This window comes from Carassius gibelio, chromosome A23, assembly GCF_023724105.1.
Source record: "Carassius gibelio isolate Cgi1373 ecotype wild population from Czech Republic chromosome A23, carGib1.2-hapl.c, whole genome shotgun sequence".
NCBI lineage: Eukaryota > Metazoa > Chordata > Actinopteri > Cypriniformes > Cyprinidae > Carassius > Carassius gibelio.
Genome location: NC_068393.1, coordinates 22,567,333 through 22,595,099, shown reverse-complemented (window position 1 = coordinate 22,595,099; position 27,767 = coordinate 22,567,333). Strand labels below are relative to the sequence as shown.

The 27,767-nt window shown below is 35.0% G+C and overlaps 3 protein-coding genes across 4 annotated transcripts; all 3 read left to right on the top strand.

The window, feature by feature from the left end:
- The first annotated feature begins 94 nt into the window (after window positions 1-94).
- LOC127944798 (homeobox protein Hox-C10a) lies at window positions 95-27,699 on the top strand. 2 transcript variants are annotated; one of them, XM_052541066.1, is made up of 3 exons: window positions 95-161; window positions 24,217-25,298; window positions 26,976-27,699. In XM_052541066.1, exons 2-3 carry the CDS (start codon window positions 24,557-24,559, stop codon window positions 27,248-27,250), a joined length of 1,017 nt encoding a protein of 338 aa, XP_052397026.1. In that variant the 5' UTR covers window positions 95-161; window positions 24,217-24,556; the 3' UTR covers window positions 27,251-27,699. The 2 variants fall into 2 exon arrangements, with proteins under 2 accessions (XP_052397026.1, XP_052397027.1); XM_052541067.1 differs by lacking the exon at window positions 95-161 and adding an exon at window positions 20,524-20,773.
- Window positions 4,636-8,303, top strand: LOC127944801 (homeobox protein Hox-C12a). The gene is made up of 2 exons (XM_052541073.1): window positions 4,636-5,479; window positions 6,224-8,303. The coding sequence occupies exons 1-2, from the start codon at window positions 4,894-4,896 to the stop codon at window positions 6,460-6,462; spliced, it is 825 nt and encodes a 274-aa protein (XP_052397033.1). The 5' UTR covers window positions 4,636-4,893; the 3' UTR covers window positions 6,463-8,303.
- hoxc11a (homeobox C11a) lies at window positions 15,922-18,969 on the top strand. Its single transcript, XM_052541065.1, has 2 exons — window positions 15,922-16,753; window positions 18,004-18,969. The coding sequence occupies exons 1-2, from the start codon at window positions 15,922-15,924 to the stop codon at window positions 18,234-18,236; spliced, it is 1,065 nt and encodes a 354-aa protein (XP_052397025.1). The 3' UTR covers window positions 18,237-18,969.
- Window positions 27,700-27,767: the final 68 nt, after the last annotated feature.

Genomic DNA, 27,767 nt, shown 5'->3' with positions numbered 1-27,767 from the left:
GAGGTGTAGGTTATATTGACCACGAAGGCAGAAGTGCGTTTACGTCTGCAAAAGACGGTGCTCACAGAGATGTCATCTTGTGTTATTTCCATAGGCAAGCCGAGGAATAATGGGTACTACTTCCCAAATATCAAGAGATGCATCCAGGGTCACGTCAAAAGGTATTGCTATTTTATTTATTTGTAGTGAATATGCACAATGCCTTGGTGTTTTTAATATGGAAATGAGTAGTATATTTATATAAATGTATGCATTTATTTTATGGTCTTTTATTGACGCTTTTATTCTGTCAAGCTACCATTTTCTGTCTGGTTAGGCGCGAGGCCTTTTTAATGTGTCCATAGATCTATTACGAACAATGCGGGGAAAATGAAACGTCTTCGCAATGTTTTTTCCACTCTTGGACTGTACACAAACAACACGCTTTAAGATTTTTTTTAAATGCCTTTGTTTTCGTTTATTTATTGCATAATGTAACCAAAATATTTAATCATTTTATGCTCTCTGCAAAAAAATAAATATAATTAATTAAACTGTAGGATTTCTTAAATCTGAATATAAATTATTAGCAGATTATAAAAAAATATTAAAAATACAGTATTTCTAATTTATTATCTTTAAGTAGTTTAGTTCAACCCTATATTGATAATTGCGTAGATTTGTTTTGTGAAGCACTGCTTTTGTTAATTTTCTCAAAATAATGTTATTGTTTTGATTATAATTTTAATAATTTACTGTTTTTTTATTACAGATGGTGGTATTGTAATATAGAAATCTATTACGTACATGCTAATTTTAGTTGTGTAACAACTGCTTTTCACCACGCATTGGTTTATTAATTGCAAACTCAACAACAAATGTTGTGGCACTAATAAGCCCCTAAACAGATTTTTAGGTTGCTGTCCGAATTTATTTAAAACGATTTGATGATAAAATTATATTTATATGATTTTGATGATAAATTTATATATATATATATATATATATATATATATATATATATATATATATATATATATATATATATATATATAAAGAATATAGGCTACAAAGCAGGCACGTTTCTGGTGGCACATATCTCTACTAATGCTGGAATCTGAGAACAATGAATATAGAGATAAACTCTTTTCAGAACTAGCTATATGGTTGTGATCAATGTGCTACTTAAATAATAGATATTTCATGCGAAAGGCATGTTCAGCAAAACACACGGGCTCATGTTAAGTTTCTCTCTCTCTCTCGCCGATTCTAAACACACCAGCTGGAATGCAAGGAGAGTGAGATCGGCGGGTGAGGAGAAAGGGGGATGATAACCTCTGGTGGCGTATGGTGGAAATATCAGGACGTGAGCAGTGTAGATTCAGCACGAAGACACATGCTTTGCAGTTGTCTTTATGTAGACAATTTGTGTCCTCTTACAGGATATGTGTGTTTCATTTAAGAGGAAGGTAAATAATAAGCAACTAATATGTATAGTATATTTGAAGAATTTGCTAATGTTCATGGGGGGACACATTGAATTGAGTAGTCGTTCACTGAAAAATGGTGCGGCACAACTGTATTTAAATATGTATTTAAGATATATATATGTGTGTGTGTGTGTATATATATATATATATATATATATATATATATATATATATATATATATATATATATATATATATATATATATATATATATATATATCATATAATGCTTCACAGACACACACACACACACATATATATATATATATATATATATATATATATATATATATATATATATATATATATGTATATATATATAATATATGTGGGTGTGTGTGTGTGTGTGTGTATATATATATATATATATATATATATATATATATATTTGTGTGTGTGTGTGTGTCTGTGAAGCATTATATGATATATAAATGTATATTGTAAATCTCTTAAAATGAGACCCAGATTTGAGTCTGTAAATGTTTTTGTTTATCTTTGTATTTTGTAAACTTTTAATATTCCCAGCTCAAAGTAATTGCATAGTGCCTGAAATTAAAAGAATAAATACAAAAATAAATGTAAAAAAAATAAAATAAAATAAAAAAAAGGTCAAAACTGAGTTCAGGTTTGCAATTTTCAAACTCCGTGTTTCGCAAACATCCTATTAATTTGTTTAATCACTTTACCTTTGTTTTTTTCTTTATTTTCAGTTTATATTGACATGATTTAAGTAAACTTCCTCCCTGTAATTGTAGTAAATCTGATAAATATGCAACAGTGCAAGCGCAGGCTCTTTCATTTGTGTGTTCATACACACTTTTTTTCTGGAAGGTGGTAACAGTCGCGTCTTTATTTATTTATACGCGTCTTTGTAAAGTTGCGATTGAATTAAATTGTCATGATTTTAATTTGCTATTATTGTAGTGGCCATTACTATTATTAATTTATTATATTATATTAGTTATTATATCCAACTCTCATCAAACTGTCCTTTTTATTCAGTTTAAGTATTCTAGAACTGGAATTTTGCATTTAATTCACATTTAATGCACTTTTTTCCCCTTTAAGAAATTGGCCTTGCGGCGGACATTCACAGCAAGGCATTCAGTAAGCCAACCTGTCTTTGAAAATCAAAGACAATAAAAGGCCTTTGTTTGCGCTATGGCCCTGTCTGGACGGAAAAGAGATTCCAAGACAGCAATCTCAGAGCGGCGCAGACAGTGCACTAGACACTGACCTTGAACTAACAACTATTTTAGCCATTTTCTACAGATTTTGGAGATTTCAACTGCGGCCACCCTCGCGGTAAGAAAATGTTATCATTTCATTTTTAGGTTGTTTGAAGCGATTTTGTTTTTGTTTTTTTGTGACTGAAGTAAGTTGTTGAAATGTCATTCATTCTCAGGGAGAACCAGTAACTCGCTTATCAACTTGTTTTGCTCTCTGTTGTGCTCATGGGGGAAATAATAAAATATTATCACTATAACTAATCACAAATAACTAACAAAATGGCACACTGACTAGTTTATTAATTAGCATGAGTGTTTCCTCAAAGTAGTTCTACATTTCAGGTCTCTATAGTTTCATATTTCGGCATTACTTTTATGTTTAACATAGAAATGTCCTGATATTTCCAACATTGGAAATTTTAGTAAATTATCTGATAGCATTTAAAAATCATATGCATGGAGTGTTGCGCAGCATGTTAATTGGTTACATGAGTCTGGTATAAAGTCCTCTAGCCATAAAACATGCACATGTGCGCCTAAAATTTGGATGCAATAATTATTGGGCAATTTAGGGGACAACATTTGTAGTCTTTTAGTTGTTTTGAGTCTCTGTTATAGGTGTTACGTCAAGTTTGTAATGAGCTGAACACCGGATTTCCTTTCGCAATATCTTTGCATTTATAGCCTTTATACCCGTCGCCATTAATGAAGCTGTTTGTGGTTATTTTGCTTTTCTCGGTTTATTTGAAAGTAGATTAAACAAAAATAAATAAATAAGTTGGCCATGATCATAATTACAATCACGCCCCCACATAGATACACTGACATAAACCTTAGATTGGCAGCCAATGCAAAGTTACTGTGTTACTCAAAGTCTCCTGCAATAAATAAAGAAAATGTAAAGTATTAGAATGAAAGAATAATGCAAGTATAATTTGCTTACTATATATATATATATATATATATATATATATATAAACCTTTAACTTGTAATGGTTATTCACATTCCAAGGTAAAGATCAAAAAGTATATATTTCTAAACAATATTTTGTGACCCTAAATACACTCATATTAAAAATTAACATTTAAAAATATAAATATAACATTGATTTATAATTAATACATTGGGGAAATGCTATTTAAAAACTAAAGGCCTGACAGATTAGAATAACACTGAATTAGCATAATATCAACTTTCCGTTACGTATGCACTCCAGTGTGAGACAGATGGTTTTAATGCGTAATGTTATTATTGTCCTTTGTCATAATCTCTATTTCATCGCTCCATTTTGTTCTTAATAAACACGTGACAATTACACTGCGTTGAAGTTGATATGGGGGATATTTGCATGTACTTTATACATCTACAATCAATTAATGTGATCTAGTGTGGTGTATTTGGAGCAGCAGAATCATTTTAATGCCCTCCGTCAGCTTGTAAAATTCTAATAAAAGAATTGTGAGATGTGTAACAATCCTCCATGAGTTTGACTGCGAGCATTTATAGGATGTATCTGTTAAAATTGTTCATGTGAGGTGTACTAGAGCATATTATCTAAAATATAGGCTACGGTCTTTAAAAAAATATTATAGAATATCATCTTCTTTTACGGAACCAGTGGTTTCAACCTGATGACCCCACTACAGTAAATATGAGTGGAGTTCAGCACTGAGCATCAGTATTTCTTTAAAACAAGCCTGTAAAAGATGATCATCACACCTTTATAAATGACATTGAATTCAACCGTAATTTGTTTGAAAACAATGTCGAAAGGACCCTCTCTTTTAATGAAAAAAAAAAACAAATCTCTTTGTGGGGGGGGGGAAATATTTTTTATTTAATTCATTTATTTATTTTGTTTCCAAGTAATAAAGATTAAACGAGGCCAGAGACACTTCTATATATTTCTAAACAGGAAAGTGAATCCGTTTAGAACCTTTGAGCTATGGGAAAATGAAAAAAAAACAAGATTTAACATTTTTAATAAGAAATTTTATAGTATTTTAAAAAAGCATATAAAACCCGTAATATAGTTAATGTTTTGTCTGAAATGGACAAAGTGGGTGGTACCTTCTAGTGTTCGAGTAAGCTCCAGCACGTGACGTGGAAATGACCAATCAGGTGCACCTCCAGGTTTAACTACGTTAAATGTCAGATTGCAATAAACTAGAAGCTGTTGGTCTGGCCCGCGGAAATGGGCGAGCATAATCTTCTTAATCCCGGGTTTGTGGGACCTTTGGTAAACATCCACACTGGAGACAGGTTTTACTTCCCGAATTTTAGAGCCTCAGGGGGACAGCTGGCGGGGCTACCGTCTCTCTCGTACCCTAGAAGGGACAATGTTTGCTCTCTCCCGTGGAATCCATCGGAGTCCTGCAATGGATATCCTCAGTCTTACTTTAGCAGTTCCGTATCCATTAACCCCTCTTTTAATCGATCTTGTGAAATAACCCGACTGGAGGAAAGCAAGTGTTATTATGGCAATTCCAGCAGCACCAGAGAGCCGTGTTCAGAAAGCAACAATCTTAAAGGAGAGGAGCGAGCAAGAGATGCATCGTTATCGTCTGACCACGGGATGCACAATGGGATGGGCAACAGTGGCACCTTCTCAAAGTATGATTATGGCACCGAGCATCTGACCCAAGACCCGCCATCCTGCCAGTCCTTGGAGTCCGACTCCAGTTCTTCAGTGCTAAACGAAGGGGGAAAGGCTTCAGCAGGCGATCCACAAACCCTGGTATCGCAGGGAAACCACGCAAGCAATATCGCCACTGGAGGAGGTTTGTCCCTCGCATTTAATCTCATCTGAAAGACAACAGAAGCACATAGTACAATTACTCATATCTCGCTCCAGCCATTTGTTGTTATTGCATGACGTTTTATTTAGGCATTCCCTGGCAACTGTTATGATTTTCCTGCATGGATCTTGCGTGGTTGTTCAAGGCCACTAGGGGTTGCCCTAAAATGCTCCACGTTCACCAGTTTCATTTATACAACCAGTAAACACAACATCATAAAATTCAGCAATCCCGTTGCCAATGTTTGACGCCGTTTACATAAAAGCATAGTAGTAGTTGTTGTTGTTGTTAAATATACGTTTTGCCAAAGCATGTGCGATATTTTAGTGTAGAACCGATCTGTAAAAATGGCAGTTGCTCTCACAGAAAAAGAGGACGTTTTTAATGACTCGTAAACTGTATTAATATCATTGTCGTGCAGCAAGTCATTTAATATGACTTGAAACCGCTGAATGGTTAGGGTTCTTGCAAACAGTACAATTATCGCTTTAATGTTACGTTCTAGAACAGTAAGCCATTGTGTAAACAAATAAATGCATTATATCGACATGTTGCATTGTACTTCAGATTGTTATTGGATAACGTCTAAATGTCATATGAACAGTCTCACAAAATGCACCAGAAATCTGTATTTTACGTGGCATCAAGATGTGAAGAGATTTTGATGTGATGGCCTAGGAGATGTTTTGAAGCTCTCTCATGAACCCGTGCTTTGACCCCCTCTAGGTGCCCCGTGGTACCCGATGCACACTCGGACCCGCAAGAAGCGAAAGCCCTATTCAAAACTGCAACTGGCCGAGCTTGAGGGAGAGTTCATGTTGAACGAGTTCATCACCCGGCAGCGACGTAGGGAGCTGTCTGACAGGCTCAATCTCAGCGACCAACAGGTTAAAATTTGGTTCCAAAACCGGCGGATGAAGAAAAAGAGACTGTTGCTTAGGGAGCATGCGTTGTCCTTCTTTTAAGGAGGCAGAAAATATAGGCTAAATTGGTTAATGGTAGTTCAACAACAGTATTTAGTGAATGGTAATCTACCATTGACCCATTTTACTCTAAAACTCTTGCCCCACGATACGTTCAGAAAAATCAAATAAGAAATCAAACACAGTTGGGGTACGCGACCAAATGATGGCTCCAGAAGTCTGCTTATTCAATGTGGTCTATTTGGTGTTTATCTAAAAGGGTTCGTGCCCACCAATTTTGGGCATGTATATGGTGGGAATGTTTAAGTTTTGATAGTAACAAGCTGTCTGAGCCATGACTCACTTTATTATATTAAGTAATGAACTACTAGTTAGAAACTCAGACAAATATAAGCTGTGAGATAGCATTTCGGACAAGTAAAATGTTTTCTTATCAGTCTGAAATTATCGCTATATATTTATTGTCGGAGTGTTAAAACATTTTTTGAAATTATATCAACCCTCGTGCCATGATCAGTGTTCTAAGCTAGAAAGAAAAATGGACTGAAACGCCATACTTGGTCATAATGAGAATCCTTTACTGTTAGCAATCTCGCATCTATGTTTTTATTTTGCTAGTTATCTCTAAGAAAGGGCCTTTCAAGCTCAGTACTAGACAGTAAGAAGCGTGGGCAGCGTTAAACCATCAACGCCTTATCTCCTTTCCGCAGTCACCGCCACGTGTTCTATGGCACGTTCACGGTCATGGGCAAAAAGTTAGTGACCCAACTCATATCTTGCGCCCTTGAGAACCAAACTGCAATTACATGGGAGCCTTTATGAATAGACTTTGATCTAGCCTGTGAAATGTCTTTCTGACAAATGTTAGGAGATTTATTTCTACTGGATATTGGTCAAAGTGTAAATTTGTAGGCATGCAACTATATGCCACAAACTGCTAATAAAATATTTAATCATGGCATAGTGAAAAACTATAGGCGTCTCGATCATATTTACATTTTAACAGCATAAATTTTCCATTAAGGATTGCTTGTCCCTGGATCTGCGTTATTTGGACATATCCGCTTATCTAGTTAATTTAGTCACAACAACAATGCTTCTGGGAGAGAAATGCATGGTCAAGTATTATTAAGAAAAGGGGCAATTATAAATTAAAATAAAGATTAAGTAATTTATAAGTGTAATGGAAGTAGTAATCATACTGAAGAGACCAGATCTAAATCCTAATATTCACAAGCCTGTTTTGCTATTTAGCGGGACCCAATGTGTTATTTTGAAACATCATTTTCCAAGATCATGGATTATATGCCAGGGAAATATTTCATATTTGCTGCATGATTATAATGACTGTAGTTAGAAGGTAAAAAGTAAATGTTTTCCCGAAAAATTTCCGCATGTTTTATTTTAAAACCCATTATCAAAAAAAAAATAATTGAACGTTTACAGTATACGGTCAAGAAATTTGTTTTCATATATAATATAGTTTATTCGTTTGTACTTTATTACTATTATTATTATTATTATTATAAAAGAATTTGGCAGAAGTCGGTGCTACGTTATTTGTTATTGGTCTGATTGTTCGGCGACTTACATTTCCTTTCAATCCTATTTTTGTGAATCTATAGAAAATACAAATACAATTATATGAATGGTATTATCAGCTACTACATAACAATGATCGTCACGTTTCCCACTTTGGATTGTTTTGTGAAACTGTCTCTGATGTATATTTTTTCTGTGTTGTTCTGTGTAATTTTGTGAATGCACCAGTGTCGCATTCCTTTGTACCTTGCGATTAAAACATGTCTTGTAAATAATGTTACAAGTTCATGAATGTATCCATTTATGTGTAACCTACAGTTTCTGGTTAATAAAGTCTTTAAACTTACTTTTATTTACTTTTGACCTGGTGTTTTTGTTGTGTAAACCATTTGAGTCTTATTATTTGAATCGGGTAAATTTGTTACCTAAAGATATTTTTATATTCAATAGCAAGAAAGCCGACTCAGGCGCTAAAACAACGTTTTCAGAAACATTTCATTACAAATTAGCATCCTTATTTCGATGCTTAATTATTTCAGTATAAGTTCACTACATAAAACAATTTGTTGCAACACTGAAGAGGAATCTCTAAAAATGCAATCTGAATGTTTGCCAACATGGCCACATGTAGTGTGCAACAATACTGATTTACTTTATCGAGTGGTTAAAATGGTAAAGGCATCCACCTAGTGGATAAATGGAACGGACGCCGAAACAGGGCCCCGTGAGGACTAACTGCAAGGACATGTAATGTTTTGCATGCTTGTTTTGTATCTGTGGAAAGGTTAAAATCGTTTTGTTTGTTTTTTTTTTTTTTTTTTTTTACGTGTTTCAGCCTTTTGCTAGTTCATTGCTAAAATATCTAGCATGCGTAGATTTCCTTTTGATTGCTAGGATTTAGAATTTTGCTAAACGATTACTTTTAATTGCTCATGCACAAAAATGCATTAGAAATTATTGCACTGAATTTTAGGACCAACCTGTAATCTAACGTTGATCATGAGTTAAACATTGATAAACCAATGATAAACCATACTTTTTTCTAGTATTTTTTTTTTCAAAATACTTTTTTATTTATTTAATTTGATAGAGAATAATTGAAGATTCAGTCGAATGGAAATAAAGTGGATCTTAGGGTAAAGATGGTTCCAAAGCCAAAGCTAAGTGTCAAGTCTATTGGCCTCCTTACAAGCAAATGCGCTGCAATCGTAACAATGGCATTTTATGCGCTCGCGGCGCTTTTGACTTTGAGACTGGCCAAATCTGTTTATGACGACTCGTCTCCCTGGTTCAGAGGTCATTGAGCACCTCAGTGGCCTTCACACAAAACTTGTGTAGTCATGTGGTTCACTGAAAGTGCTCTAGATCTCCCCTGCTCCTATCACAGATGTGTAGAGACTGGAGAACTTACTTCTGGCGTCGCTTGCACTGCACACATATTTGTGAGTCTGTTTGTGTGTGTGTAAGGGGATTTATGTGTAACTAAGAGAGTGAGAACAGAAAAATATCTCGACAATGAGTAGTTTTATAACACTCTCTATAAACGTGTATATGCTCGCCTAAACCTAGTAACTTCAATACTAGATTATACAACGGTTTGGTTGCCTACTTTTGTATTTAAGCAGAATCAACATTTGCTTGACCTAGCAAAATACGTATAGACGAGTAATTACAATCACTACAACCGTACTAGGAAAATGACTTCTTTTTTCATCTGAATAAAAGGGTTATTCAAGTTGTATTGTGCAAAGAAAAAAAAGTGTTAATGCGAATCATGTAAATTACATCAAAATTGTTGTTTGTAATTTGACTTTCTTAATTATATATATAATATATATATATTGGTCTATGCTTGAAAGATCTTGAGATCTCCTTAGATCCTTAGTCTTAGATCCTACAGGTTCTGCATGACTATTTTTGATTGAGGCTTATCTTCTGTTGCAACGATACAGTTTTTACAAGGTCTCTTCCATCACTACTGTGGAAACTGGTCGTGAGATAGCGTTGTTGGTTCCCCTTCCTATTATTTTCTTCTTTCTATTTAGCTTATTAACTTAAGTTTGGAATCATTAAAACGTAATTTATTTATGTTCTTGTTTATTTTATTTTTATTCACTTCACCTACACATAGCGTCGTTTAATGTCATTTGCAGCAATACTCAAGTATTTAATATAAATAAAAATTATACTTAATAGTTTGTTCGTAGTAACCGACATGCATTTAAGCATATAGCTGAAATATTGTTTTTGGATTATAAAACGTTGTAAGCATTTAACATATCAACAAGTTACAATTTGTTTACGGTACTGGGACGTTTTTCTATTATAATAAAGCTTCAGCTCGACGTCAAAATGTCCACAACAACAGCATGTTGCATGCCTGATTTTTTTTGCCTGATTGCCCTATTTTATTAAATCTGCTATGGCGAAACAATTGTAAACCATGATGTTTGTTTTTGTATACTCAATATATCACTGCTTCAACTCGTGTCTGATCTTATTCCCTTGTAGTAATTTTTATGTTATTAGAAAATATTATATGTGGCCACAGCGTGACGGTTACAAAAACGATACATATTGAAAATAAGAACCCTATACATGTTTTGCCATTTGCAGAACATCGCAAAACTAATGAATGCGTTCTGAATACGTCCATTAATACTAACCAAAAGCCTATGCTGATCTGCAATACAACCTACCTGAGCAAAAAAGAAGGAAAATAAATATATTCACTGTTAAATGAATGTTACTTCATATAACTAAGTATTTCATAACCGAGTGTTTAGTTTGGAAGAAAAATAACTACATTTGCAAACAACTGGTTTAACTGTTAATACAATGTTTGGGGCCTTCTGTCCGATCCCACCCTTGTCTTAGTGGGCGGGAGCAACTCACAAATTGAAGGTCAAGGTAGTGTGTCCCATATATAGAAACGAAGTATCCAGTACCATTGGTGAAGAAAAAATTCAAGTATTACCATGAAGTTAAGGTACACCAGATATTTCACTGAATCATACTATTATTTTTGTGTAATAGCGTTGAGAAGGCATAAACATTTCAACTCTCACTTAGTAATGTGAAAACAATTAACAGCCACCCTTCACGAGAAAATGTTTGTTTAATAGTCTTTGACACAAATAGCTATTTTCTTGCAATGTAGCCCAAGGCATAAGCAAATTATTTTAAGTTTAATTATTTGGTGGACAAGTTTGTTGACAAAACCTTTGAATGAATCCTAAACTTGGATCTTCAAAGTGATTATACCATTAATATCCTGATATGTGTGTGCAGGTATTAGAAAATATTTACTTTGAGTTTTGATAATGTAGTATGGTAGGCCTACTGTAATAATTATTTGTTATAATGTCATATATACAAACAAAAAACAACAACAACAAAAAAGCACTATGCTTTCAGCATGAGCTGACCTTTTCTTATTTAAAAACGCTATGTTGCTTATAAACAAAGTCGTGCAGCAGCCACGCGGTGTCATATTAAAGCTTTTGTTGTGAGTACATACCTCTCTATCTTGTCATCTACATGCCATGGGCGGAAATCTGGTTTCCGCAATAAATGCCATTCAATTTACGTCGTCGATTCAGTTTGATCAACAAATATTAAGAAAACATCTCGGTACATTATGTAAGCAGTATGACTGAAGTGGCATTTATAAATAGAACGAATGCGTTCGCTAAATATTTCCAGTCTTTTTCCTGGCAAATAGTCAAGTAGCCTAGATAAAATAAATAACAATAACATAACTTGAAAATGTAGCCTTTTTGAATAAAATGAATGTAATGTTGCCGGATTTAACCCAGTTTCAGCGCCTCTGCTACAATGAAATGATCCGTAGCAACGGAAACAGCCATACACTGCCTTTTTCACGTTTGTATGATATAGCTAATGCTGATTTTGGAGAATGTTTTAACTGTTTTTTTTTTTTTTTGTGAACGCACTCAAGTTTTAAAATTTAGTGCAATTTACCGGATAATATGGGATGTAACTACTGAAAAGTATAATCACTTTGGTAATAAGACTGTTGAATATGATTGTTCTGACGTGAAGGACAATTAATGCATTTTTAGAGAAGGTTTTCTGCATGCATCATGCGCCCATTTCTTTGTACCATTTCCTTGTCTTAAAATGGTCATTCTGTAATATATATATATATACTGTCGATTTCTAAACCCAGGTAAGCCTACACAGTTGATGTTTTTAGAATATTGTTATTCAAAACAATATCAATAATTATTTATCCTTTTGTAACAGCAAAATAAACGATAACCTCACTTTAGTCGTGATATCTGTAAGACAATGGAATCATCACGTCTTCCCATGATTATTATTATTATTATTATTATTATTATTATTATTATTCAAACAAATTGCAAAAGTCCGTAACTAGCCTACTGTATTAGCCGAGTTTTAGAATTTATGTTCCGGATGTGGAAACACATTAAAATAATTGCATACAGCAACAGTTTTTATGTGTACCAGTATATGAACAATGCTGTTAATATACCCATTAGGATCAAAGTCTTCCTATATACAGAAAAGACTATAACTTTTTGTCTAAGACCGGTTTTTCTTTTAGACATAAATTGCTATAGCGTATTTTAAAAAGATTTATCCGTTTGCACCCCCTCAGTTTTCATGGAAATGTACAATTAGCCATCTCTGTAGTAGCTAAAGTTATTATTTTAATCACTTGAACCCCAACTAACAAAATAGTTAATATCACTCAATATTAACAAAGCACTACTGTTGTCTGCCCATGCTGTAACTTTACATTTTGAGCAACAAGCTTCTAGGATTTCTTGGATTGAGATGTCTGATTGTTGCCTGTGCTAACGCTCTATAGCTATGCACAAGCAGAGACCTCTGTAAAAAAAAAAAAAAAAAAAAAAGGGCCATTTTTTTGTTGTTGCTTGAATCTGTTCACAGCTCATACGAGCGAGTTTAACAGCCCGACTTACATCCAATTAAATTTATCTAGGCCATGAGGGGACAGTAATGCTATTACACAGTTTCCCGTTTTAGCCCTAGAGCTAAACTGAAGGGCCCTTGAGTGTTGCCTACAACTGTTGTTTGGTCTCGTTGTTGATGGATCACGACTACTGAATAGGTTTCATTTTCTGTCGATGCTCCATCGGTATGAGGCAAAAGCATCTTTTTGTGTTGATGCACGAATGAAAAGTCGATGAATCTGGCAACCAGACAAATACTTGCTGAGAATCACCGCTCGGGTTATTTCTCCAGATCTCTTTGCTGAAACATGGGCCACGTCGTTTTAATCCGAGAACAGTAATGAGCGACTCCATAATTCTACTTTAACTCTATAATCATATACCTAAGCTGCAAAGCATTTCAAAAATTCCACTGACAATGTCGTTAAGTTCTTCATAGTGGTGGTTTTTAGGAGGAGAATGGCAAACATTTATGTAAACAGCTCTGTCGCCTGTCTCTCTAGACTCTTTCTAGCTTTTCTTTCCAGCTGAACTTGCCCCTTAAATTCAACTGCTACATCACAATATCCACAATTGTCCAAATCTCCAGCAGGGGCAGAGGATTTGTGGGGATATAGTGCTTATTTAGAGAAAGAAAAGGGCGCGCCTTTGTTGAATTTCAGGGTCCTACAGCTAGTAGTATAAATAATGCATAATGGCATCGAAATAACTGACCTTTATGTGAAACTTGTCTACTATGAAAAACTATTTCAAAATCAGATACAAAATGTGTCAGATAAGTAGTAGTAGTAGTTGTTGTTACGCACAGCGGGAATACAAGTGTGGACTCCTTTGTGAAATCAGTAAAATGCACAATGGGGACATGTTAGTTGTCAGCCGTTATCTCGCAAAATCTTTCTTACATTAACACTTTATACTGGACAGAAGGACTACACGACCCTGATGAGAAAAATCGATTTAGTTCCTTTTCATTACCAGTTTCACGATAGAGATTAGGCTCCAACAGGTTCCACGGTTGGTTAGTTAGGTGTTAGTTTGAGCTCCTTTAAAATAAATTTTAGATCTAGATGACTGAAACCAAAATACATCGATCGTTGTATGGCATATCTAGTTAAATATTTAATTCAGTAGGACTTTTTTTCCCTGTTTTTTTTTAAATTAATATTTATTTTTATTTTTTTGTAGAACAAAGCAGTTCTTGCTTTTCCGCCGTTCGACCTTTTATGACGGCCGCAGTGAGAATTTTAGTGGTCAAATTCAAGTGCTGGGTCTGGGCAGCTGTCTGCTTTCTTTATACTTGGTTAAAGGCATATTGCACGCCAACCTTTTGTCAATTTTGAGAGGACTCAGTTCAGAGACTCATAAAGTCATTGCCACATACACATACACGCCAGTTATAGGCTATATATGCTCTAAAATGCTATATATAACTAACTTTTTAGTTACATGTGCAGTATGTCAATTTGGAAATGTTAGGACACCCTACAAAGCGGTTTTGAATAAATAATAGGCCTATAAAAATAAGGTGTTTTTTTTTTTTTTTTTTTTTTTGAGAGAGAGAGAGAGAGAGAAACCGTTAAAAACAATTGGTAACATAATGTTAAATGTTATTAGTTCATAGGCTATGTGATTGATGCTTTGTTAAAAGTTTCCATGACCGGTCTAATTTAGATCTTCAGATTTCATATTCACATATCTGTAAATGAACTAATAATTAATTGAAAATAAATACATATTTTCAAGCGAGTGCTATACTGAATTCATTATATTGTGACTACGGTGATGATGATTATTATAGTTTATTTCACGAATTAGATTGATTTAAATTTTAGAATATTAGCATGCTCTGCAGTGTTATCAGAATATGTGTTAGAATAGTTACTATAAATATAGATCTTCCAATGTTAAAAAGGACCTTTAAATGAAAATCAATATTTTCAACATTCTGCTACAAAAACAAAACATTTTAGGATTATTTTAATAGACGCTGCATGGTATATATTGAAACTGGATAATACGTTTTGCCTCTCATAAAATGGTCTCAGAGATTTAAAATATCCAAGGGATCATTTGACGTACTTTACACATGTTAAATGCCAAAACGTGCGGTACTTATGTGTAAGGAAGGTCGAACACAATAGTACATAACACTTATTTTAATTTAACTTACTTAATATTTCATTGAAAAAAAAACAATGTTTTACATTCATGATAAAATCATCTTCAATCATGACATCATTCACAGCACTATTTTTTTAGTTTCGCTGATTAAAACCAAGTAAAAAGTTTTTTTTCCAGTTGAAAATTAAACCACACCCAAAAATAAAGGCCAATGTCAACTTTGTGTTTATAAGCAATGACTGAAATTTCTTAAGTTTCTAAAATTTCAAATGTCATTATCTCCAAAAAAAAAAAAAAAAAAAAAAAAGACAAACTCACAAATGTTCTTATATTCATGAACTGGGTGGAGCTGACACGTGACATCTATAAGGCATATTTACTTATCAAACCATGTATAAATACATATTTTATATAGGTTTAAAGCATATGTATATATACACAGAATGTCATTAAATATCTATGCATTTGAACAAAATCAACTTAACAAAGCGGTAAAACTCGATCCTTGAATTTTAGCAATCAACACAACAACACAATAATAAATCATACCAGTCATATTTAACAGTCGTTCTTTTAACATTTTAATAGTTTGGTTACACACGAAAGTCATTGATTAAAACATACATGCTGCGTTGGATAGACATACAAACAAAATATGTTGTCTCAGACTCGTAAAATCAGCGTTACTCAGAACCACGTACACATAAATAGAAAATACTGATCTTGACTCTTGCCAAACTCGCTTAAAACAGCAAACCAAAGATGCTACTTTTTTACATGGTCTTACATGATTAAGAAATGAATCGTTTGAATCTCTCATATCTTACCCAGCTGAACCACTCCTACGCATCCATGTGTTCCAAATTGATATATGACAATATCTACTTTCGATCACGTGTTGCGGAGCGACTTAGACGGATTGCGCGTCATCTCGCCTTCCCAAATTTTCTCCTTCTGCAGCTCGAATCCAAAACACCATATCTGTAGTACGGACTACAGGAGAAAGATGTTTAACTCTGTTAATCTGGGCAACTTCTGCTCCCAGACGCGTAAAGACCGGACATCCGAGTTTGGGGACAGGACGGGCTGTGCTTCCAACATCTACCTCCCCAGCTGCACCTACTACGTTCCCGAATTTTCCTCGGTCTCTTCGTTCCTTCCACAGGGGCCCTCGCGACAAATCACATACCCTTATTCCACAAATCTGTCTCAAGTGCAACCAGTGCGAGACGTTTCCTATGGTCTGGACCCATCTAGCAAGTGGCACCACAGAACCAACTATGCATCGTGCTATTCAGGAGAAGATCTGGTGCACAGAGACTGTCTTCCGCCATCCACCATGACAGAAATGTTCATGAAAAACGAGAGTGTGTACAGCCACCACCACCACCACCACCAGCATCATCCGAACTCTAGCCACCCGTCCACTGGTTTCTACACCGGCGTAGGAAAAAACAACGTGCTCCCTCAAGGTTTTGACCGCTTTTTTGAAACCGCCTATTGTAGCACGGACAATCAGTCAGAACATTGTTTACAAAAGAGCGAGATGAACAAATTACAGACTTCGTCCCAGCAACCCACAGCTGTTTCCGCAGCGCAGGAGCCGGAAAAGGACCCAGAGGATGAAGAGGAACATACAAATTCGGGCTCGTGCACTTCAACAGCTACTAAGGACGGGAATGCAAGCAAGAGTAGCAATTCGAGTAGGTACCGAAGCTGTAAATGGGGAAAGGTTAAGGGACTAGCCCGGTGTTTTGTCGGTCAGATTTTATGTGGAGTTTTATAAGCATTCAAAGGATTTTATTATAACCTACAAAGCTCTTTCCTCCATCGAAAAGAATTTTTACGATGGGAAAGCGCTTTGAAAAAAGAGGATGTTATACACAGACGCTACTATCCCAGAGTCTGTGAAAATTTAAGAGCGCGCTATTGTGACAAATGCTAACTTTGATCGTGAACTTGCGTTGGGCATTGTAAGGGATTTTCTCGTTTAGCTGTCGGGGGTAAAAACCAATTGGGCAGAACATTACATTTGGCATACTGTGAATTTTGTTTTAGCAGCTCGAATGTAAACTAGCTAACTCCTTATTAGCTTTAAAACGTGTTGAGACTTGAGATACCATGGGGTTGATGTACAAAGTCAGTCTGTCTGTCTGTCTATCTATCTATCTATCTATCTATCTATCTATCTATCTATCTATCTATCTATCTATCTATCTATCTATCTATCTATCTATCTATCTATCTATAAATTAATCAAATCTGTCGTAATTACCTTTCAGAAAACATCACTGGATATTAGATTTTTGCTGTCTTATCATTACGGCGCTTCTTAAACTATAAGTATAATTTGCAGAGGAGAAATTAACATTCGCGGCCATTTACAGTAGACATTACCCCTTGCCCACAGTATTTGTTTGTATTTTAAAAAAACAAAACATATTTTAATGTGTACATGGTCAAGGGTCTTATCATTTGCGAAACAGGAAAAATAGGAAAAATACATAGTAAATAAAATCACTTTTTTCCAAGCAAATAAAAAAAGATAGCCTATCTGTAGTTGTTTCTACATTTGTTTGCAGTTTTACAGTTCTATCTATCTATCTATCTATCTATCTATCTATCTATCTATCTATCTATCTATCTATCTATCTATATATATATATATATATATATATATATATATATATATATATATATATATATATATATATATATATATATATATATATAGTCAGCCTATATTTACAGATTTTCTACTATTTACGCACGGCTATAGTTTTGCTGCTTCCTTACATCTGTAACATTAGATGCATGAGGCTTTTGAAGACACTGGAAATTACACATTCGTAAAAATACATGTATTGTGCATTTATTAACATCTCATTGTGTTTTTGCAGGGGAAAAAAATTATATCGTGATCACTTAAGGTGTCTTTTTTGATTATACCAAGGTACCCCGCGCACAAGGAAGAAGAGATGTCCATACACCAAGTTTCAGATTCGTGAACTGGAGCGAGAATTTTTCTTTAACGTTTACATCAACAAGGAGAAAAGGCTGCAGCTGTCCAGAATGTTAAACCTTACCGACAGACAAGTCAAAATATGGTTTCAAAATCGTAGAATGAAAGAAAAGAAATTAAGCAGAGATCGCCTGCAATATTTCTCTGGGAATCCGTTGTTGTAATTGTTGAAATGGGGTTGCCTTTTATTTAATATCTCTGCAAAGTAAAATTATGTATGTTTAAATATGCCCCATCAGTCTCATTAAATATAAAATGTTTTTGTTAAGGCCAACAACAGTAGGCCTACTAAAAACTTGTTTGAAGGATAACAGAATTATAATGTCTGAGAGTGTGGACAGAAATGGAAATTAACTTAATGTCAAATTATACCGGCATTTCTAGTTTGTGATTCACAAACTAAAACGTACACATCACAACGTTTTTTTTTTTTTTTTTATGTATGTGACACGTCTTTTAAGTGAAATGTTTAAAATCTTTACTTTGAAAATGATCACGAAAAAGCCTACTATAATATATTATTAAAAGTATACCCTCTATCATTTTATGGTTGTATATATGTACATTAAAACACACACTCGACTCTGTTTCGAATCTGGAGATGTCATACTTTTTTATGTTTTCACCATTTAGAACTGACTTGTATAATCTGTAATATTGTATTCCTTGTACAGAGCTTATGCATTGTGCATTCGTGAATGTAAATATAATGTTATCACCATATCCTGCTGCTATTTTTCTTTACATTGCATTTGCAGCCTTGTGAGCTTTGTTATTCGATTCTTTAATTTATTTGCTGTACGTCCAAAGTTCTCATTTATCTCGGAGGAATAGTTCAGCTATCTTATTCGGCCTGTGTACTACATATTAATAAAAATAAACACGAATAAAGGTAAACTGTTATGTCAATGGTGAATTGATTTAGAAAGAAAAATCATAAGGTAGACTATGAAGTAAAAATTGTGAATGTGTACAACAACACTGCAGTGAAAACAGAGATCTAAAAGAAGATATAATTAACTGACCACTGCCAAGTAATGAAAACACTATCTCTCTCTCTCTCTCTCTCTCTCTCTCTCTCTCTCTCTCTCTCTCTCTCTCTTGCTCCACCTCTCCAGTCGTCGTCTCCCTCTCACAATTTTAGGCTATTGCTGTCTTGCAATGAATACTGGCTAATGTTTAATATTTCGAAGTCAGTTAGCAGAATTTAAGGAATGTCATCTAAAACTTATTTATCAGTAGTTTTGAGAAAAAATAAATTTAAAAAAAATTAGAATAATGACCAAGAACTTTAGAGAGCATATCGGTGACGTCTTTTAGTACCTTCTAAATGGAATCGCCACTCTTGTAGTCTAGACACTGCAATAAAGCCAGGGCCCTAAATTGCCTTTTTTCTAACTAAATTGCACCGTCTGTTCGAGGGGAATTGTGTTCACTTCCGAAGTAAATAATAAACAAGAAAGTCCGCCTGCTTGGACAAAAACTGGGACGTTTAAAAATGAACACTTATTGGCTATAGGTGCGAGAAATCGAATGATATCGCCGAGTGTAGTCCGTTCTCCTAGAATCATCTCATCAGAGAAAGCGGAGTTGGCGCATCTTACATTGTAAGATATAAACTTTTTTGCGGTGTTTGCTCACAGGGGTGATGGAATTGCATCTTGCCCCCATGTGCAGTTATATATGTGATCAAGCTACACGAATTTTGTCACAACATGTGGGATCATAAGGGGTGCAATTTTGCTGTTGCCACTTGTGCATATGAAGCAAAAGATATAATTAAAAGTTGTCTTTGAACTTCAATAATGTCAAGGCCTTCACCTTTAACCTATTGCAATAAAGTTGAATCAAGGAGCCCCTTTTGTCAGGAAACGTGGTGAACACAACAGAACCAATCAGCGCGAGTGGGGAAGGACCAAGGAATGCCTAAGAAGTAACACTTTGACCTCTCGTATTAAAATTTTCAGGTAACTTTTCAGTTTTAGCACTCACATTAAATACACTTTATTGTGTCTGTAAAATGTCACATTTTCATGCATGAAATAATTTATGAGATTTTGGCATGTTCTTGGCCATTTAAGTTTGCTGGTTGTGACTTTTCTCGGGTACCAGGAAAAATATCTCTCTGCACACAGTTGGGCTAACTGTATTAAAACATCAAATGGGTTCCTTTGTAAATTCCGAATGTACAGACTTTTTACGTTTGTGTGTGTATGTGTGTGTTGGGCTTGTAAGTGCAGCCGATCCATTGCCACTGATCCTTATTTGTAGAACTGTGGGAGAGAAATGGCGGGTGTGGAGGCGGAGGGGGACATAGGGATCAAGGCTGGAAGGCCTGTCTTCTTGTCACACCCACCAACCTTGGCCCTGGCTCAGTGACGTAACTGATTTGCTGAATTCCTTTCTCTTGCGTCACACTGAGGAGCAGGATCTTGCAAGGTCCACCTATCAAACGCCGGAGATAGCCTACTGTTGCCACCAAACTAAAGCAATCAGCGCCTAGACTTATGAACAATGGTCGTAAAATCTGCATTTCTTGTGTGGTGTTGATTTGATTCATAAATGCGACTTTCCTAATCAAATTGTTTGTCGCAAGACGTTTATCATTATGTGGCTATCGTATTCATTCCGAATAGATAGGCTATAATAGTATCTCCAAAACGGAAAGCAAGGGCGGAATGGACTACCCGATCTCATGAAAGTGCGTATCAATACCATAATTTTCTATCTATTCGGCGTACTATTTATACGCAGAAATAGACTTTGGCGTGCATATGATATGCAATGGTTAGGACTGGGGGTATGGGGTATTAGTCTATATGTACGCCAAGACTGCATCAAGAAATTGCATAACAGCTCTTAGCTGACAGTAAGGAAAATGGCGCAGGCTTCAAAGGCACCAACATAAAGGTTGTGGACTTTAATTTAAATACAACCTGGATTTTATTTTTACATAGAAGTCACCATAATTCAATAGAACATTTTCGCAGTATCTGTTAAAAACAAGATTTAACAGGTTAATTTCTCACTAGAGTTAACGTTCTCACTGTTCCAATAATGTCAATAAAATCAGACTTTTTTTTCCTTCTTTTTGCATCAGATTTTGTAAAATATTGGAATGTTGGAAGTGATTCAGTTTCCAGTGTGTGTGTGGTCTGACATACTCGGTGTTGTTCATTGTTGTTTGTAGTCTACTTCATGCTGAACAGTTGTGGACTTTGGACAGAGTCTATTAACACTCTTTGTACGCTTATACTTACTTCCGCACTCATGTATGTGATGAAAAGCTGTAAATACAATCGCCACTGGTGCCCAACTAGTCATTTGTATGGTCTTTCGTGATATTAAAATTTAATATTATGCTGATGTGCTTTGCGATTACCACTCTCTGATTTATAAATGTCTTTAAAACGTTACATGCATCAACCATAAATTTCCAGAGACCTCTGTGGGTGGACGCCTGTTTGGTGAGGGGAAATGGTTAAAAAGCGGTTTTCTTTAAATTGGAAATATGTTTTATGGTGGTTAAAGTTCCAAAAAAGGCACGGAATACCCATCGAATCCCCTGCCATGTTTTTACTCGTTTCAAAGCCAGCAGACTTAAGAGGCCTACGCGGTTAAACTGGACGTCTTGTGTTTCACTTTTCAAAGTCGTTTTTTCTTTATAATTTGCAGTGCAATTTTAGCACAATATACATCACTGTGCATGTAACGACTATTAAAGATGATCAGAAATCAATACCTGTAAAAAAAAAAAAAAAAAAAAAAAAAAAAAAGGAAAACATCCGTCGAGAGCAATCAAATATAAAAAGTATAATTCTATAAAATATAGGAATATAAATATACGCTTATGGAAAAGCTGGTATCCATAATTATTTTAGTTATTTTGTTATGGTTACAGGCTACACAGATTCTTGTTTTGTGCAATTTACGCGATTGTGGTGCAATTCAATATTATCTGTGAGAGATCTTTCATCCCCAATGAAAAGGGAATTAGCTTTCTCTGCTTAACAGTAACAGCTGCAGACTTTCAGTAGTATCACAAACTTAAGTTTAAAAAAATATAATGTAAAAATAATAATTCAAACAGAGTAAGATTGTACCAGTTTGTTCGTGGTTTTATTTGTTGCAATTTGTATTTGTTGTTATTGTTTTTTTTTTTTCATTCTATGAAATAAATTGCTTTGAAATAAGAAACAAAAGAACGGTTGGTAGCAGCTTTTTATTAACAATAAGAAACAATGACAGCCTTTATTTCAATTGTAAGTAAATACACTTTAATAATACATGCACAAGAATGTGTTCAACAACGGACTTTCGCTGCAACAATAAATAATAATAATAATAATAAACATTAAATAATATATTCATCCATAATTCATAATGTACAGTTATTTTAAAGGTTTTCATCGTTGTTTCTAGACATAAATCCCAACAAAACATTATATTACAGTGAACAATGTTTACTGCAACTTAAATATGTAAATGTATCTTCTGAAATACGTTTTTATTGTAGTACTCACATCTGGAATCACAAAGTCACTGGGCCATCGTAGATGGAGAGCATTACCTGTAATTTAATAAGACGCTTAAGCATTTTTGCTTTTACAATGGTTCATATCATAATCATAGCTAAACAAGTCTACACTAGTTCGTCACACTGTACAGAATTTTAAGACAGATACAGATTTTAAACGAGAGGCTATAGTGTGTCTAGAATGTGTGTGTGTGTGTGTGTGTGTATGTGTGATATAAAAACGAGAATGTTTGTAATGTGTGTGTGTGTGTAGGCATATATATGCTTTGATAAACGCATAGTTTCACATATTCAATATTAATCCATTTGGATAATGTGCATTTCACTTTTTTCACATTTCAAATTTTTAACGTGTGCATTTAATAATATAATGTAAAAAATAGTATATATTGGTTTACATAACAAATCAGATCATGTAACATAACTGGATAAGAAAATTGTGGGTGAGATCTAAAACCCCCAAGTCTTTGTGATTTCATTCTGTTGTGAAAGTTAATTTGTTTGTCTTAAAAGGCTGAGTGACAGACAAGAGAACAGACCAATCACAACAATCCACCACGTCTCAAGCTGGGTCACAGGCGCTGACCTAGTTGGCCACCAAGCGCAGAAAATATCATTCAAGTCCAAGGGATAAATCAAATACAAATTATATCAATTATCGTAAGCAATATAAAAAAATGACCCAAACATAGTATACATGAAAATACTTAAGCTTTAAGTTTTTCCCCCAGTAAATTGTGTATAGTCATCCGAATTCGATGCAGCACGGTTAAATGTCATAATAATGAACTGATGAAGACAAAGTGAGTAATTTTAGCTTTTCACTATTTTAAAATCTGTAGCCTGTATTACAAGGAATTATGGTACAAAATAGAAATATAATTTACACCCGTTTTGACAATCTTTGCAATGGAAAATGTTTCAAATAGGTTTATATATATTATAAAATGTAAGTATGTCTACGTACCAACTTAATACTCCGTTTTACATTTTCATGTTGCTTTTCATTTAGCGTTGAAATTCACAAATATATATTATGAACAGTTAATAAAAAATTTAAAAAAATCTGAAATCACAACTAAAAATATGCTCTTCTTGATTATGTCTGTATAAAAGTACAATTTAAGATTTTGTTTCAGTTTGGAGATTCTGAATAAACCCTTCCTTGGCTTAGGCTATGTGATTTTTCTTGTATATTTTAAACAAATAATAATAATAATTCACGTCAGTTTAGGTGAGAAGAAAAGATAATGGGGGAAACATAATACATAATAACATCATCTTACAAAAAAAGCAAAGCACCAAATCATAATATGACATTTGATATCAAATTTTTCAGCTAATCCAACTGATGGAATTTGCAACAGAGTGAAATTAACTAAAAATAGATTAAGTAGTGTGTTGTGCCAGACAGGAAAATAGACCAAATGTGTCAACAACGCCCCTATTCTATTAAATCGCATGTCCGCTTTGAAAAGAGAGACTACATGTACTGTCTTGTTAAAGTGTATATTAGGCTAACCATTTTTATATTGACTAACCTTCTGATATTTGACTTTAATTTCCAGAAATTGTTTAATGTACTCGTCTTTCTCTTTCTTTCGCAGACGCACAAGCCAAGTAACTACGTATCAGAAGAAAACGAGTGCTCTTTGTTCTGTTCTTGGTTTCCTCGTCCGTGAAAATCGGCTAGATGGCGCCATTGCTCCATGCTGCAGCACATAAATTCAACAACTTGACCCCACTGACGTCAAGACGGTCTGGCGCATCAAGGCCACTTTCAAAACCCTATTGGTCTGAAAATCACATGACAAAGCTCCTTGAATCCATAATTATGTTGCTGATATTTTTCGCCCCCCCAAAAGATGTCAGCGTCCTACTGTCCTTATCCACTCCGGTGTAAAGGAGATTGTTTTGAATCAAAAGGAAAACAAGGCAAGTAGCAAAATGTCATGCCCGAACAACGTGGCAGCCAATGCATTCCTGATGGACTCGCTGGTGGGAAGAACATCTCCTTACAGAGGTGAGAGCTATTCCATTAACTCTGGAATGTACATGCAAACGTCTGCAGAATATGGTTGCTCCATGATGGGTAGTTTTGGTATTGTTGGTACTCCTCTCTCCAAACGGAATGATGTGCAACCGAATGGGATGCATCTCAGCAGTTACCAGCAGCACTCACATTACCTGTCGCAGCAGGACACTTGGATCGCAGGCTCTAAAACTTACAGAGACTCACAACCTGTTGCCCAGCCTTTGCACCCATGCTCGTTTCCAGCCAGTAATGTGAAAGAGGAAGCGATTCCTTGTCTTTACCAGCCTGATATCGACAGCGCTAAAGAGTCCGCTGAGAAATCCACCTACATCCGTCTGGGAGACAATAACAGCCACCCGAATCAAAGCGCCGTCTCCACCCCCGAGTATTTCCGACGGAGCCAGGTGTACGCCAGTGAGAGGGGCCACCATGGAGATGAGCTCGGCTCGGACTTTAACCCAATACCCAGAATATCCACCCCTGTTGAAGCACTAGCAACAGATTCATTTAACAAAAGCAGCAAATCAAGGCAGGACCCAGAAATCAAGGGACGGAATACGCAGGAAGACGACATGGATCAGAGACGGACAAGAAAAGAGGAGAGTGTCTCAAAAACAGACAGTTGTACTGATGAGTCCGAGAGCGAATTGAAAGGTGATAACTAATTCCTTTTCTCTCTCTCTCTCTCGTTCTCTTTCTCTTTCTCTCTCTCTACCACACACACACACACACACACAGCGCGCTCCCTTCTATGTAGACAACAACGTGTGATATGACATCCAAGTTGCATGTCAAAATAGAAGACCTTTTAGTTTGTTGCACCGACGACGACTGCTCAGGCCAAGAGTGCATCATAACTATGTATTACAGGCCCACGTGGGCTGTTCGTCTGTTTTTTTATTTTTTTTTTACAGAACAGCAGTCAATATCATGTGCACTAAAATTGCAATGGCGTTTAACACGTTACAAAAATAAAAATGGTTATTGACGTTGATATAAACAGGATCATTCTAGGATTAACGCGATGGGTGTTTAAAGTGCGCACTTAAACATCCACGAAAGCATAACGAAACAAAATAGTACACGCTTCCTGCATGTTTTTGTTGCGATCCAGTTGGTTATTTCCAGGCACATTCAAATATACCCGCAATATAGGGAAGTGAAAAAATACGTTTCCACCGAATCCCGTTTATATGCCCCAATATGTACAGTAGCATTTCAGTGGTAGCCTATGTGATTTAAAGTATTTTTTCCATGCATGTTAAAATTAAGAATTCGAAATATTTACATAATAACTTGATGGTACTGGTAAATATTTTAATAGGCCTATTATGTTTTAGACACTGAACGAAAAAACAAAAACAAAACAATTGCCGTGTAAATTGAAGTTTATATTTATTTATAAGTTTACATTTAAAACTTTTTATTAATTGGATATTTTTGCACTTATTTTGTGATATTGTTTTTGTAATCCGTCGTTATAAAATGTCAGTTAACTATTCAATAAAATCTTATGAAGGAAATTTAAAATCAGTGTGTGGTCCTAAAACAATTAAATGTATAGTCCTACCTGTGGTTTACTATATGTGTATCTGATATAGTCTAACTGAGAAATGCGACCAACAATTCTGACATCTTTATTTAGTTTCCGTCTTTAAAACGTACCATTCTTATTTGGTTTTCTTGTTTGTTTAATTCCAGTTATTAACATGTTTTGCAAGAATGAAATTTGCTAAAAATCTACAGTAATAACACCCTTAAAGTTGTTTAATCGGAAACAGTTGCGTCTTTTGTTTGAAGTCTTGGTTGATGCTTTAACAAAATAAATCATTCAAAAAATGAAAATCAATGATTTATATGGCTTTGTTATTTGCATAATATATTTGTCATTGTTATGGGGGGGGGGGGGGCTTTTTTTTTGGTAGATGACGTTTCAATTAAAAGTAATTACAGGCCGACTTATAGAGACTATACACTGAAATTGTACGGAAATGTAAAAAAAAAAAAAAAAAAGGAACAATAACACATATGCAGATAATAATTAAAAAGGGGGAATCGGCATCACTGAAAAGCTTTGAAATGGCAAAAGCCGTTTTAAATTAAAGCGTTAGATCATAGACTGTAGATTTTAAGTAGGCCTTCAATAAATTCAGCATACTGTTTATTCTGAGGAACAATGAAATATGTTAAAATATGAATATGACTTTTTTGTGGGGAAGAAACTAAATAATATAGTCAAGCGAGCATTTGTAGCGTCACAGTCAGTTCTACTGTCTTGAAACATACTCTGGGAACAGTTTTTCTCTCTCTCTCTCTCGTTTACTTCTGCAGATGAGGCTAAATTGGAAAAAACAACGGGGAACTGGTTACAAGCGAAAAGTGGAAGAAAGAAGAGATGTCCTTACACAAAACATCAGACACTTGAGCTGGAGAAGGAGTTCTTGTTCAACATGTACTTGACTCGAGAGCGCCGTCTGGAGATCAGCAAGAGTATCAACCTCACAGATAGACAGGTCAAGATCTGGTTCCAAAACAGAAGGATGAAGCTGAAGAAGCTCAACAGAGAAAGTCGCGTCCGAGGGCTTACAGGCTATAGTTTCAACTGAGCGCTTCAGACAGACAGAAAAATAAGAAATTACAACTTCTCATTTCTCCTTTTGAATTCTTTTGAAAATCTCATATACACACATATACAAATACAGAATAGCAAAGCACTGGTCTTGACTGGCTTTAATGTAAGGGCCTGGATCATCCTGCAAACAGTATTAACTAATTTATCATTGTTAAATAGAGCAGAATAATAACTGTAAAAATGTCAGTAGCGTAAGAAAAGGTTGCTTGGTGCAAATATTCCTGGCCGATTTGTAATTTAAAAAAAGTTAAATATATGAGTGAGATGTCTATTCGATATCTTAGATTAGTTTGTTTGCTGTCAGTGCGCTTTTCCTACAATGCGCGCTCTGTATTTTGCATGCGTTGTTCTTTGACGTGTATTTGTCAATTTGATGTTTAACTCGAGAGGCTGATAAATAAAACGGGGGACGGGGAAATATAATCTCCTGGTATGTCCTTCCCCTTGCACATTTTCTCCTGTATTATGTTGTCAGGGAAGTTTTGGGTGAG

What these genes read in the sequence shown, in the direction of transcription:
- LOC127944801 (XM_052541073.1), top strand. Translation starts at nt 4,894, where the DNA reads ATGGGCGAGCATAATCTTCTTAATCCCGGGTTTGTGGGACCTTTGGTA. An exon ending in CAATATCGCCACTGGAGGAG is followed by an intron (nt 5,480 to 6,223) that starts GTTTGTCCCTCG and finishes GACCCCCTCTAG; the next exon opens with GTGCCCCGTGGTACCCGATG.
- hoxc11a (XM_052541065.1), top strand. Translation starts at nt 15,922, where the DNA reads ATGACAATATCTACTTTCGATCACGTGTTGCGGAGCGACTTAGACGGA. An exon ending in AAGCAAGAGTAGCAATTCGA is followed by an intron (nt 16,754 to 18,003) that starts GTAGGTACCGAA and finishes GATTATACCAAG; the next exon opens with GTACCCCGCGCACAAGGAAG.
- LOC127944798 (XM_052541066.1), top strand. Translation starts at nt 24,557, where the DNA reads ATGTCATGCCCGAACAACGTGGCAGCCAATGCATTCCTGATGGACTCG. An exon ending in GTCCGAGAGCGAATTGAAAG is followed by an intron (nt 25,299 to 26,975) that starts GTGATAACTAAT and finishes TTACTTCTGCAG; the next exon opens with ATGAGGCTAAATTGGAAAAA.